We start from the raw sequence: 11,561 nt of genomic DNA, 5'->3' as shown, positions 1-11,561 counted from the left end.
CTCCCTTAGAAAATATCATTAGCCGCTTTTGATTTCTTTTATGATCAAAAGCTTCCTTCAACCCCTAACTGGGTTCGATAACCATGTCACATGTGAAATATCGAATAAAGATTAAATTAATCTGCAGATTAACAAAACATCGAGATCAAGTATTCATGTCTATATCTACAAGACCGAGTTCCCAGCTCAGGACTATACTCACCTCTCTTCATTCTTGAACAGAAAGCACAAATTGACGAAGCTTCAACCTCCAGAGCTTGTGTCATTATATCTTGTTCCTCAAACAGATATTCAATACCTTAAATATTTAAGATATTATAAGAGAAGAGATCTGAAAGAAGCCCCAGCTTGGGCAACCCAGACCGCCGCAGGTAGCATCCTATCCCTACAGATAGGATTAATCCTGATATCCTGATATCCTGATATCAATATCTTATATATATAGAGAGAATATAAATATATATTTAAACCGCCGCAGGTAGCGTCCTATCCCTACAGATAGGATCAATCCTCATATCCTGATATCAATACCTTATATATAATGAATATAAATATATTTAAACCCCCGCAGGTAGCGTCCTATCCCTACAGATAGGATCAATCCTGATATCCTGATATCAATACCTTATATATAGAGAATATAAATATATTTAAACACCCGCAGGTAGCGTCCTATCCCTACAGATAGGATCAATCCTGATATCCTGATATCAATACCTTATATATAGAGAATATAAATATATTTAAACCGCCGCAGGTAGCGTCCTATCCCTACAAATAGGATCAATCCTGATATCCTGATATCCTGATATCAATATCTTATAAATAGAGAATATAAATATATTTAAGCCACCGCAGGTAGCGTCCTATCCCTACAGATAGGATCAATCCTGATATCCTGATATCCTGATATCAATACCTTTTATATAGAGAATATAAATATATTTAAACCGCCGCAGGTAGCGTCCTATCCCTACAGATAGGATCAATCCGGATATCCTGATATCAATACCTTATATATATATAGGATATATATATATTTAAACATCTAAAATGGATATTCAAACTGAATAAGTTAAAAATACTAAATATATATGTATAATTCAATCATGAAATTCTTAATACATGGTATAGGAGGTCTAGCATCCTACCTAGCTGCTCCATATATGGTATTAGAGGTCTAGGATCGTATCCGCTGCTCATTGGATCAACAGTTACAGCTCCAATACTGAAGTTAATACCATTCTTCCCGGCGTAGAAAATATACTGCCTAAACATAAAAAAAAATCATTTTAATTCAGTAATTGTTTCAGTGCATGGCTCATTAACAAAATGCCATAATTTCATAGAGTTTCCACAAAGGATGAGACTTTAATATGACCTGAAAATCTTCAATAAGAAAATAAAAAAAATATTCCTGAGAGAAGTAGAACTTGAGTATCTTCTAGATACTACAGCCAGACCTCAGAGTATGTAACAGAACTAGAGAAACCTCTAGATACTACAGCCAGACCTCAGAGTATGTAACAGAACTAGAGAAACCTCTAGATACTACAACATATTCTTTGATTATGTAGTAGAACTGGAGTATCTTACAGTCATTACGATCACACCTAAGAGTATGAAGTAATCTTGATTTCTCAGCCAAACCTGAGAGTGTGAAGAAGAGATAAAGAATCCTTGCCCCCTGATACTCCGACCAGGACCTTGTCTCCGTCCTTGATCATATCAAACTCTGTCACAGCTTCCAGAAAAGGTTTGAAAATATCCTAAAACAAAATAGCGTCATAAATACGGTATTTAAGTCGGCCAGTGGCTCAAACCCTTCTTCCACGATTGCTACTAAAATTACAATCTAGCAATGAACATTGATCATTGCTGGGAGGAAGGAAGATATTCATTGTTCATTGAACCATTGACATCTTGCATGCTCCCGGCATTCCAACCGATGGTATTAAATTACAGTTCGTTGTCGGAGGTCATTATGTTAAATGACATAACATGCAAAACTGCTGCAGAGTGATTTAATAATTAAGTAGGTTCGATGAAATATGTGATTGCAGTTGTAATAAACTTCTTTGGTGTGTGAACCTCACCCCGTTAAAAATATTTCACTAATAGCCATGTCCATATATGCTACTATAGGTTCATTGGCTACAACAACAACACCATTTGGACGAATTAAACAATATTTAATTCCGCTTTAAAACCAACCTTAGAAGGAGGCTTCCAGCATGCAGTCTTTGGTTTAAGTTTTGGAATCTCTGTGTCTCTTTTCCCCCCTGAAATAATATTTTCAAATTAGCGATATTATCTATTTAACAGAAAAGTATCATATTCTTCTTTTTAGTTTCACATTCTATTTGTTTCACCAACGGCTCATTTAGTTCGTAAACAGCAGAAAGTAAGGATTCTTTTCTTACTTTGAAATTGAATTTCAAAATTTCCCATTTCCTAGGAGAACATTGGCCGGCCGGCGGCCATCCTACCTGGCAGAATACATGTACCATCATTGCAGGTTGTCACAGATATTCCGGAGTTCTCTAACTCCTTCTTCAGAGCATCCTCACCAACCTCTATTCTCTCCTCCTGGGTGATTTCTGCCGAGATTGTGTCATTTGGTAACAAGCAGCTGTTCAAGTCAGAATATTCTACGTGGTTTGTGCCGCCATTTTGTTTAGATTTAACAGGTTTCCGGGCTTCAAGCGTCCAGGGTTTAAATTTGTTTGAACTAACAATAGCTTTTTAAAGGAATTTAAAAGAAATCTTTAAAAATGACAATTGCATATGCTCTTTTTAACCTTTTAAATGTCATATATCGAACATTTATGATTCTTTTCAAATCAACGATTCAGCAAAAAATATCTCACAATATATTATTGTCTTTCAGTTTTTTTACTAGAGACATTTTTTAGTAAAAGATACGTTATAACAAATTTTCTAAGATGGCACATTGAATAAAAATCTTCACAAATTTTTCGAAATTGGTTACAAAATTGAAAATGAACGTAATTTTAAGCTACCCTTCATTTCATGAGTCGTAGGGTCCGATTCACAACAGTTTCATCAAACACTGTCAGATCAAGAGTAAATAAGATAGCAATCAGAAAATCAATGTTTTTCAATTGTTTTCTATATTAAATTGACTTGCGGATCTAAAATGAATAAAATTGTCTGATTTAAGCTCAGCTAGAATAAAATATTTTAAAAACTTAATTGTTTCACTAATTTTGTTGCTTAAAGCTTAAGTTCCTGTTAGATAAAATTCTCTCCAGATCTTTACTCTGAAGAACCAGAGTTCCTTGATGGGAACCAAACCCCGTGGTTCCATCAGCCTGCAGGAACCTGATAGGAGTGAAAGGGCAGGAGGTGGGAACCAGTTCCAAGGGTGTTAAAAGGGCACACTTGGCTTCAAATGGGGTTACAAACCATCTAAAAAGAAATACTGAAAATCCTCAAGTTAGTTTAAAACGGAATTATTTTAAAGCCTTTTGGTCAAGCCATTTGTTTTGCATTTGTAAAAATATCTTCTAGAATATACAACGAAATAGCTTTTAGATGGGAAAACATACAGGGTGTCCCGCGAAACATGACAATTAAGAAAGTACTTGAAGGTCGTCTTTTATCTTTATAATAATATGTTATAATCATTTGTAAATTTTTTTTACCAATTATCACAAAATTGCCCCTCGTTTTGGCAATTCCAAAATTTGTTATGTTCTTTTGGTGCTTTCAAAATTACCAAGAGATATAAAGAATGTCGTTTAGATTTTGACAAAGATTTAAGATCAAAGAATATATACAAGTCGTTCTTAACTGTCATATTTCGTGGGACATCTTGTATTCTGAAGTAGAGGTCATCTTGTTCTACAAGACAAAAGGTTTACTGTGCATTGTTAACTGTAAAATGTGCACTGTACACTATACACTGTGCGTAGTACAATGAAAAGTGTACACTGTACACTGTACACTGTATGTATAGTTTACATTACATTGCAATCTCACTAAACCAACTGACCTGAGGGAATTAACTTCTGCAGGAAAAACTTTAGTTTGATCTGGAACTACTTCTCGTGATGCTAGATGGGGACTAGAGTCTAGAATCTCCTGAACAAAATTCTGCTATGATTCAAAAACTTCTATTAAGCAAAGTAAATTGATTTATACCAAAAGATTAATTGATTCAAAAACTTTCCAATTTGATTTTAAGAAATGCAAAAAAAAGCAAAAATGCCGTTCTATTTGGGAATTAGTTAATGATTTTGTTTGAATTACTTAAACACAGACCTTAGCTTTGTGAATACAATCCATTAGTGAAGTTGGAGGATCACTTTTCTGAGGAAGGTTTACTCCGATCTGTTCCATCCTACCGTTCTTAAAGGTGATGTGTCCCAACCATCTTCGATCTTTAAACTTGGTATTTCCAGAATGATACCAATCACCTTTAACAGACAAGTTAAACAAATCAATAAGATATTATCAGAATACTAGCTGAAGGGTCCGGCGTTGCCCGTGGAATAAAAAAATTATTTTTGAAAAATACAAAACGTATTATTCTCCGGAAAATTTAAACAGTGTTTTATCATAACTTAAAATTGTAGAAGAACGCTGATTTATTGCATGTGAACTATAAATTACGTATTGTTACTGCAAAATTCTGTTTTATAAAAATCTAAAAAAAAGTGCGCGCGTGTGCGCGCTTTTTGGTGGCAAATGTAACCTTTTTCGCATTTTTGCAATCTTAAAATGAACTTGAATGGAGAGTAATACGTTTTGTGCCTCCCCCCTTTTATATTTTTTTTTCTCCCTGGGCACCCATGGGTTCCCTCAAAAAGTTTCAGCCCATTCTGTCCAGCCATTTGGCCGGCTATAGGGAACATATATACGAATGTCTTGTTTTATTATATAGATATAGAAGATCTCCTTGTGAATTATCCAGAAGTGGGCAGACTTGGAAGCGTTCGTTTTTTATATTCATTTTGTTTGTTTCTTTATAATAATTCAAAAAAAAAGTATTTCTTCGTTCTCAAAAATATCGCTAATTTTCCATCTATTTCGTTCGTTTTCTCTGTGAACAATCGTTCAGCAAAATCGTTCATTCAGTAAAATCGCTCGTTCAGTAAAATTGTTTGTTCAATAATATTGTTCGTTCAGTAAAAACAACAATAGTTTTTTTTTCTTCAAAAGTTTGTAAAAAAACTAAAGTTTTTGAAAACAATTGTTCGTTCAGAAAATAACGATCATTCTTGTTGAAATCTTTTTGAATGATTTTAAATCTACCATTTTTTTTCATTTTTCTGAACGATCTAAGTCATTTGTCCCTTTTTTTGAACAAACCATCATTACGAAAAAATTCGTTCGTTGTCAAAAATGTTGTTCGTTCACAAAAATGATATCCATCTCTATTCGTGGAACACCCTATACCTGTTTCATTGTTAAATCTATACAAGGGTAGAAGTTTCCAGCCCTCCTCTGCAACTAACTTGACAGCGTCAATAACAAACTGATTCTCCAGTTGACTAGAGAACCAGGAGAGGTTGAGACGAGTAGCTCCAGGTCGAAGAATCTCCCACTGGGAATGCTCCATGTGACCTCGACGAAGCCCAACGCGATCCAATCTAATATAGATAGATAGATATATATTTGACTAAATATTTAATTAAAAACAATTTAAGTTTCACAATTTTTACATTTTAATTTAGCCAGGGCCTCTCTAACCATTGTTGGTTGTTTTGAATGAGAGGCCCTTCTGCAGCGATACATCCATGTTCAATTTAAATAAAACCAATTAAAACAAAAACAATTTAGAACAAAAGGAAAAGGAGAAAAATGAAAAGTAGTAGATGGAGGAAAGGTATTGAAGATTTTTACTTTTGTTTTGTTATAATAACAGGGGAAAGGGGATAGAATCAAGATTTAGCAAGAAAAGCAATTTCGATTTATACAACGAAAATTATTTTATTCTTCTAGAAAACTCTTTTTAAGACTTGTTTTAAAAATTGCTAGGGTGCTTAATAATTTTATTTCCAATGTAATAGAGTTCCAGGTCCTTGGAAGAAAAACCGTAGGAAAACTTTCTAGATATTTATTGTTAACTAATTATGATTTGTAACTTTTTATAAACAGTAGATTTACAATACAGTACCCTGTTTGTCCCCAAACCCCTGGAAAATTATGACCTTCAGTGGGGTTTCGACCCCCAAAGAAGCTGAGTAGAAGCTGAGTACCACCCCCCGTGCAATGCTAAAAAAGTTTCAGCAACCCCCCGCCCCCCCCGAAAATTTCTGTATACGCCCCTCATGACAAGTTTAACAGATAAATTCCATATTTCTGTGTTTCAAACCCAGCAAAATGAAGATGATTCAAAACTATCCAGAAATGAAATTTTTTTCATTAAAATATCCTAATAATGTTTGACCTTGAGTCTTCTAGAAGAATATTTTCATATTGCCGCGTCTGCTTCTTGTCTAGACCCAGTAGACTCTGCATGTAAGGTCCGGCACATGCGCACCCGCCACGTGCTTGAATCCCAAACAGATCATTCAGTAGCGCAACCACAAAGTTGTAATGAAGAAAGAGACCTGACTCTGGATGCTTGATAAGGAAGGAGAAGATCGGAACCTGGTTAGTGGGGTTAGGACCAAGGATGGCCAGATTAGGAATTGAACTCCATGTCTGTAGAGCCCTTCTCCGGAGCTGATGCTCCTGCTCCATGATAAAACTAGATCCTACCGACTCCTTTAGCTTCATGACAAGTCCTGCTCTGATACTCTCAACAATATACGGGGTTCCTCCCTCCTCTCTTACTTCTATATCCTAACATCAGGGGACAAAGTTTTTAGAAATTTCATAATAAAGAACTTCTAGTAATTTATTAAGAAAAAAGAGACTGAAATCGTAGTTTGAAGTTAAACTCCATGCAAAGTCGATGATGCCCGATTTACAACGGTACCCTTTAAACCTTTATCTGCCCAATGATGTGGAAGATATTGTCGTTTTTCTAGGTTAAAAAGAATAAAGTGCTGAAAATTCAGCCTACATCTTTTCCTGAAGTAGAAATGCGCACGTCACTTTTGAAGAAAAATCACAATAGAAAATAATCAGTTTTCCAAATTATAAACATTGATATAAAATTTATACTAGATCCAACAACGCTTCTAAGGGTCTCGTTTTGAATCGGACACTGCACCTACTTGGTGTTGGGTGAAGGGGGTAGATTTTTTATCTATAAATGCACCTTTTTTGAGCTCAAGAATGAAATCATTGAATTTTTAATCTTTCTTGGAAAAAATTATCTCACTTTAACCATTTGTTCTTGTTTAAGAAATTCACCCTTTTTAAACTGTATGAGGGGAACCCCCCATTGCACCTTTGCGTGTAATACCAGTAGACAACAAAAATTACTTAAGGCTATTCAGTAGTATATTTATTAACTGTTCCCGTTCCTGTAAATAGCGAGCATGTTCCTCAGATACAAAAAAGACTGTTCCTCCTCCTGGTATACTAGGAACAGGGTTCCTGAACACATGCTTCTTCGCTACAAGAACGCCAGGGGTTTGAACTCCTCCAATAAATTTATGCATGGAGAAGTAAATTGCATCCTTGTAACACAGACCGTTCACGTCCTATGAGTTCACGAGATGTATATGCTTCATTCCACAATTGTTGAACATTTTCGAGCAAAAAGTTTAAACAATAATTCTTCAGAAATAATGAATTTTTTTTTAACTGTGACTTTAAGATGTTTTCATATCAAAATTCTTACTTTTATTTAAAATTTCCATACATCAGAAACCATTATTAATAAACATTAAAAACGATAAAAAACTAAGTTTGATATTATTTGTTAAAATGTTAATTTAATGTTCATTTGTCTGAAGAAAACTAGGGTGGAGACATTTTCAAAAAAATCTTTGTAGAATTGTTTTATACAACATTCAAGTGTTCAGATGAAACCGAACTTTTAATACAATTTTCATTCTTCCATAAGAATCATCATTTATGATAAAAAGACAGAAATATTGAGAGCATAAAGACAACCTGCCTCTGGTACTTGAGGATTCATGTCAATATGAACAAATTGTTTTATACAACATTCAAGTGTTCAGATAAAACCGAACTATTATACAATTTTCATTCCTCAATAAGAATCATCCTTCATGGTGAAAAGAGACAAAAATATTGAGAGCATAAAGACGACCTGCCTCTGGTACTTGAGGATTCATGTCAATATGAACATAGGGAGCAGCAGAAGCATAATCCCAAAATGCCAAGGCTCCATATTTGTGAAGAAGAGCAGTAATAGACAAATCATCTTCAAGAACCCCTGAGGAACGAATAAAAAATATGTTAAAAAAGGTGTAGAAAGGACAAGTTTCAACTTAAAAATCCCTAATAAAAATGGTAAATCAAAGCGAATTTTATTTTACTGCATTTGACCGATTTTTCCCGAAACAGCGGGATATTAATTTACTTAAAATTGGGAAAATTTAGTAAAATAACATCCTGCTCTTTTCTTAAAAATATATGCGCATATTCATCTCAAGGAAAGATAAATTTCTACTTGACCAAGTGTTCCCTATACCAATATTGTCTTCATAACATCCCTTGGTAAGGTAAAATTCTCTTCCAGTAAATAGTCTTTACAAAATGTACATGACTAAATCATGCTAAAATTTCCTACCTGAAACATTCGAGCAGATACTGAAACATCCTATCAGATTAAACTCATTGTGCATCTTCAGTTTCTCTTCCAGATCCAGCAAATCCACACACCCATACTCATTACTGTCTTTAAAGGGATACATTGCAATAAAGGGGATAAAGTGCTGATCTGAGAAGTTGATTGAAAATGATCAGATTCAAATTTTCAACCTTCTTATTATTATTATTATTAAACTGAAACACCAAAATTCCATTTAATATTAATTAAGTATCGTTTCTCATCATTTAAGCAATCCATACGGATTTTTAATTTTTAGAAATTAGACTGCTAATTTGTATCCAATAAATGTCAAAACTAATAAGCATAAAAATATTTGCTATATTTCAATTAGATAATTTGTCCACAGATAATGATACCAGCAATTGTTTTTTCCCTCAATGATCAAATTCTAGTTTGATACAAAATTTAAAGTTTGATTTGTATTATTCACCTTTTTTGAAGGCGAACGCTATTTGAGATAATAATAATAAATACTCAATACTAATGAATGATAATAATACTAATGAATGATAATAATTCAAACGAATGATAATAATACTAATGAATGATAATAACACTAATAAACGATAATAATACTAATGAATGATAATAACACTAATGAATGATAATAACACTAATGAATGATAATAATACTAATGAATGATAATAATACTAATGAATGATAATAATACTAATGAATGATAATAATACTAATGAATGATAATAATACAAAGATAATATATATATAGATATGCAGGCAGGTATAAATTTTGAGGTCTTGAGAAAAGGTGCAAACAGCACCATCTCTGTCGTACGCATGGCATTTTATCCTCTGGATTGTTGCTAATTTATCACTTTGTTTATGCGTGATAACACTAAATGCGTACAATAGTATCAACAATATATACTGCATATTGTACTTAATGAAACAAATTAATCAATGTAAATAAAACTGAGGTAGGAATTTGACTAGACAAAGTTTAAATGTGCAAGTTGTACTGAATGGCATACGTAAATTAACGCAATTTAAATAAAAATTATGACTAAAAAGTACATAGAATCTAGGACAAAGTCCTTCTTGAAATTTAATTTTATTGGTCAAACAGGTCCAGATAGCAACACTTGAACTATACAGGATGCAATACGTGTACTATATGTTTATATAACACAAATGCGTATTTCCTACAGATGGCAGCAAGGGGAGAAAGGAATATAGAAAGTAATCAATTTGCTATAGATGTCTCTCCTTGCACCTTCTCTCAGAGGTTCAAAAATTAGTTGTCTGCTATAACAAGCAATTTAGGAAGGAGGTTTCTACCTGCCTGCATATCTATATATATATTATCTTTGTAATAATACTAATGAATGATAATAATACTAATGAATGATAATAGCTCACGTATAATAACAGTTTCTGCTCCAGCTTCTTTCCACGGCAAAATATTAGAATGATGTTCATGAGGTCCAACAAACACAACAGTTTCCTGAACAAAATTTATCCCAGTTTCGACTTTTTCTTGACTTTAAAAGTCGAATTTTTGCCGACTTGAAAAATCTCGTCCATTAGTGGTATATCTAGTCAAAAGTAGTATAAAATCTCAGCTTAAAGTCTCGTTCTAGGAAGACTATTTACGAGTTAAAATCGACTTAAAAGTCGAGTTAAAGTCGACTTCTGGAGTGAAAAGTCGAGTTAAAGTCGAGTTTAAGTAGAATTTTGTTCATTGGGAATATAATAATAAAGATAAATAAAGGTTTGTTTTTCATATGAACAAAAAACATATTTTTTTTTAATAAATGGTAAGTAAATACCCGAAAGTCCCGAATGGCATTAACTAGTTTATGAACAGCTCCGGTGCAACCAGAGCCTTCAAATATCACAGCATCTGTTTCTCCGGCGTGCACAGCGTTCCTTAAGAGAATATACACGTGATCTTAAGAGACACTGCAATTAAAAGGATTGTTCATGTAATTATATTAAAATTACCATTCTTAATAATATCCCTCCTCCCCTTATTTAGGCGCTACGACATCTGCTCTATTTCCATTTGCTCTATGGTCATTTGCTCTATTTTCATTTGCTCTATCAAGTCATTTGCTCTATACGTCATTTGCTCTATATGTCATTTGCTCTATATTCAATCTGCTCTATGACTAAACACGTCATTTGCTCTATAACATGAAAATACACTATAAAATAGCTTTTATTGGAATTCCTGAGCGTAACTTGACTATGAAATGCGGGATTTTTTTTGGAAAATTCGCAAATTGCAGTTTTCATCATCTTCAAAGTCCATCATGACAGCGAGACTGCTCAATAATAATAATAATAACAATAATAACACCTAATATTTAACTTGGTCTCACAATATGCACAAATAGCAGACAAACAAGTTGGCGGAATAATGAAGCTGTAGGAAGAATTGTAAAATTTAAAATTGTAAAAATATTGTTTTAATATGATTAGATATTTATATACATATGTTTTTAGAGCAAAGGACGTGTTTACTCATAGAGCAAATGTTGATTAGAGCAATTGGACCATCACAGTCATAAAAATGTTTATAGAGCAAATGATGTGTTATGTCATAGATCAATTGACGTATAGAGCAGATGACATATAGAGCAAACGTCGTGATCTATGAGCTATAGAGCAAATGGTTAATAGAGCAAATGGAACTAGAGCAAATGACCATAGAGCAAATGGAAATAGAGCAGATGTCGTAGAGCCCTTATTTATTAATATCATAATATCCCTCACCCCCTACCTAATAATATCCCTCACCCCCTACCTAATAATATCACACACACCCTACATAATAATATCCCTCACCCCCTACCTAATAATATCCCTCACCCC

The 11,561-nt window shown here is 33.6% G+C and overlaps 1 protein-coding gene across 1 annotated transcript in view; it reads right to left on the bottom strand.

Annotated features, from left to right (window-relative positions):
• The window catches only part of LOC111697807 (uncharacterized), a 17,846-nt gene that overhangs the window by 2,459 nt on the left and 3,826 nt on the right, over positions 1–11,561 (bottom strand). The window contains exons 6-20 of the mRNA XM_023467938.1: positions 10,514–10,613; positions 10,104–10,188; positions 8,684–8,791; positions 8,205–8,326; positions 7,446–7,625; positions 6,419–6,816; positions 5,425–5,618; positions 4,288–4,442; positions 4,019–4,107; positions 3,253–3,432; positions 2,490–2,731; positions 2,215–2,282; positions 1,651–1,769; positions 1,152–1,270; positions 203–298 (exon numbers count right to left, since the gene is read on the bottom strand). Coding sequence (XP_023323706.1) covers positions 203–298; positions 1,152–1,270; positions 1,651–1,769; positions 2,215–2,282; positions 2,490–2,731; positions 3,253–3,432; positions 4,019–4,107; positions 4,288–4,442; positions 5,425–5,618; positions 6,419–6,816; positions 7,446–7,625; positions 8,205–8,326; positions 8,684–8,791; positions 10,104–10,188; positions 10,514–10,613 — 2,255 coding nt within the window. The remainder of the gene's footprint in view (positions 1–202; positions 299–1,151; positions 1,271–1,650; positions 1,770–2,214; positions 2,283–2,489; positions 2,732–3,252; positions 3,433–4,018; positions 4,108–4,287; positions 4,443–5,424; positions 5,619–6,418; positions 6,817–7,445; positions 7,626–8,204; positions 8,327–8,683; positions 8,792–10,103; positions 10,189–10,513; positions 10,614–11,561) is intronic.

Source organism: Eurytemora carolleeae, unplaced genomic scaffold (genome assembly GCF_000591075.1).
Source record: "Eurytemora carolleeae unplaced genomic scaffold, Eaff_2.0 scaffold135, whole genome shotgun sequence".
Lineage (NCBI taxonomy): Eukaryota > Metazoa > Arthropoda > Copepoda > Calanoida > Temoridae > Eurytemora > Eurytemora carolleeae.
The sequence above is the reverse complement of the archived record's forward strand: the minus strand, read 5'-3'. Positions and strand labels throughout refer to the sequence as shown.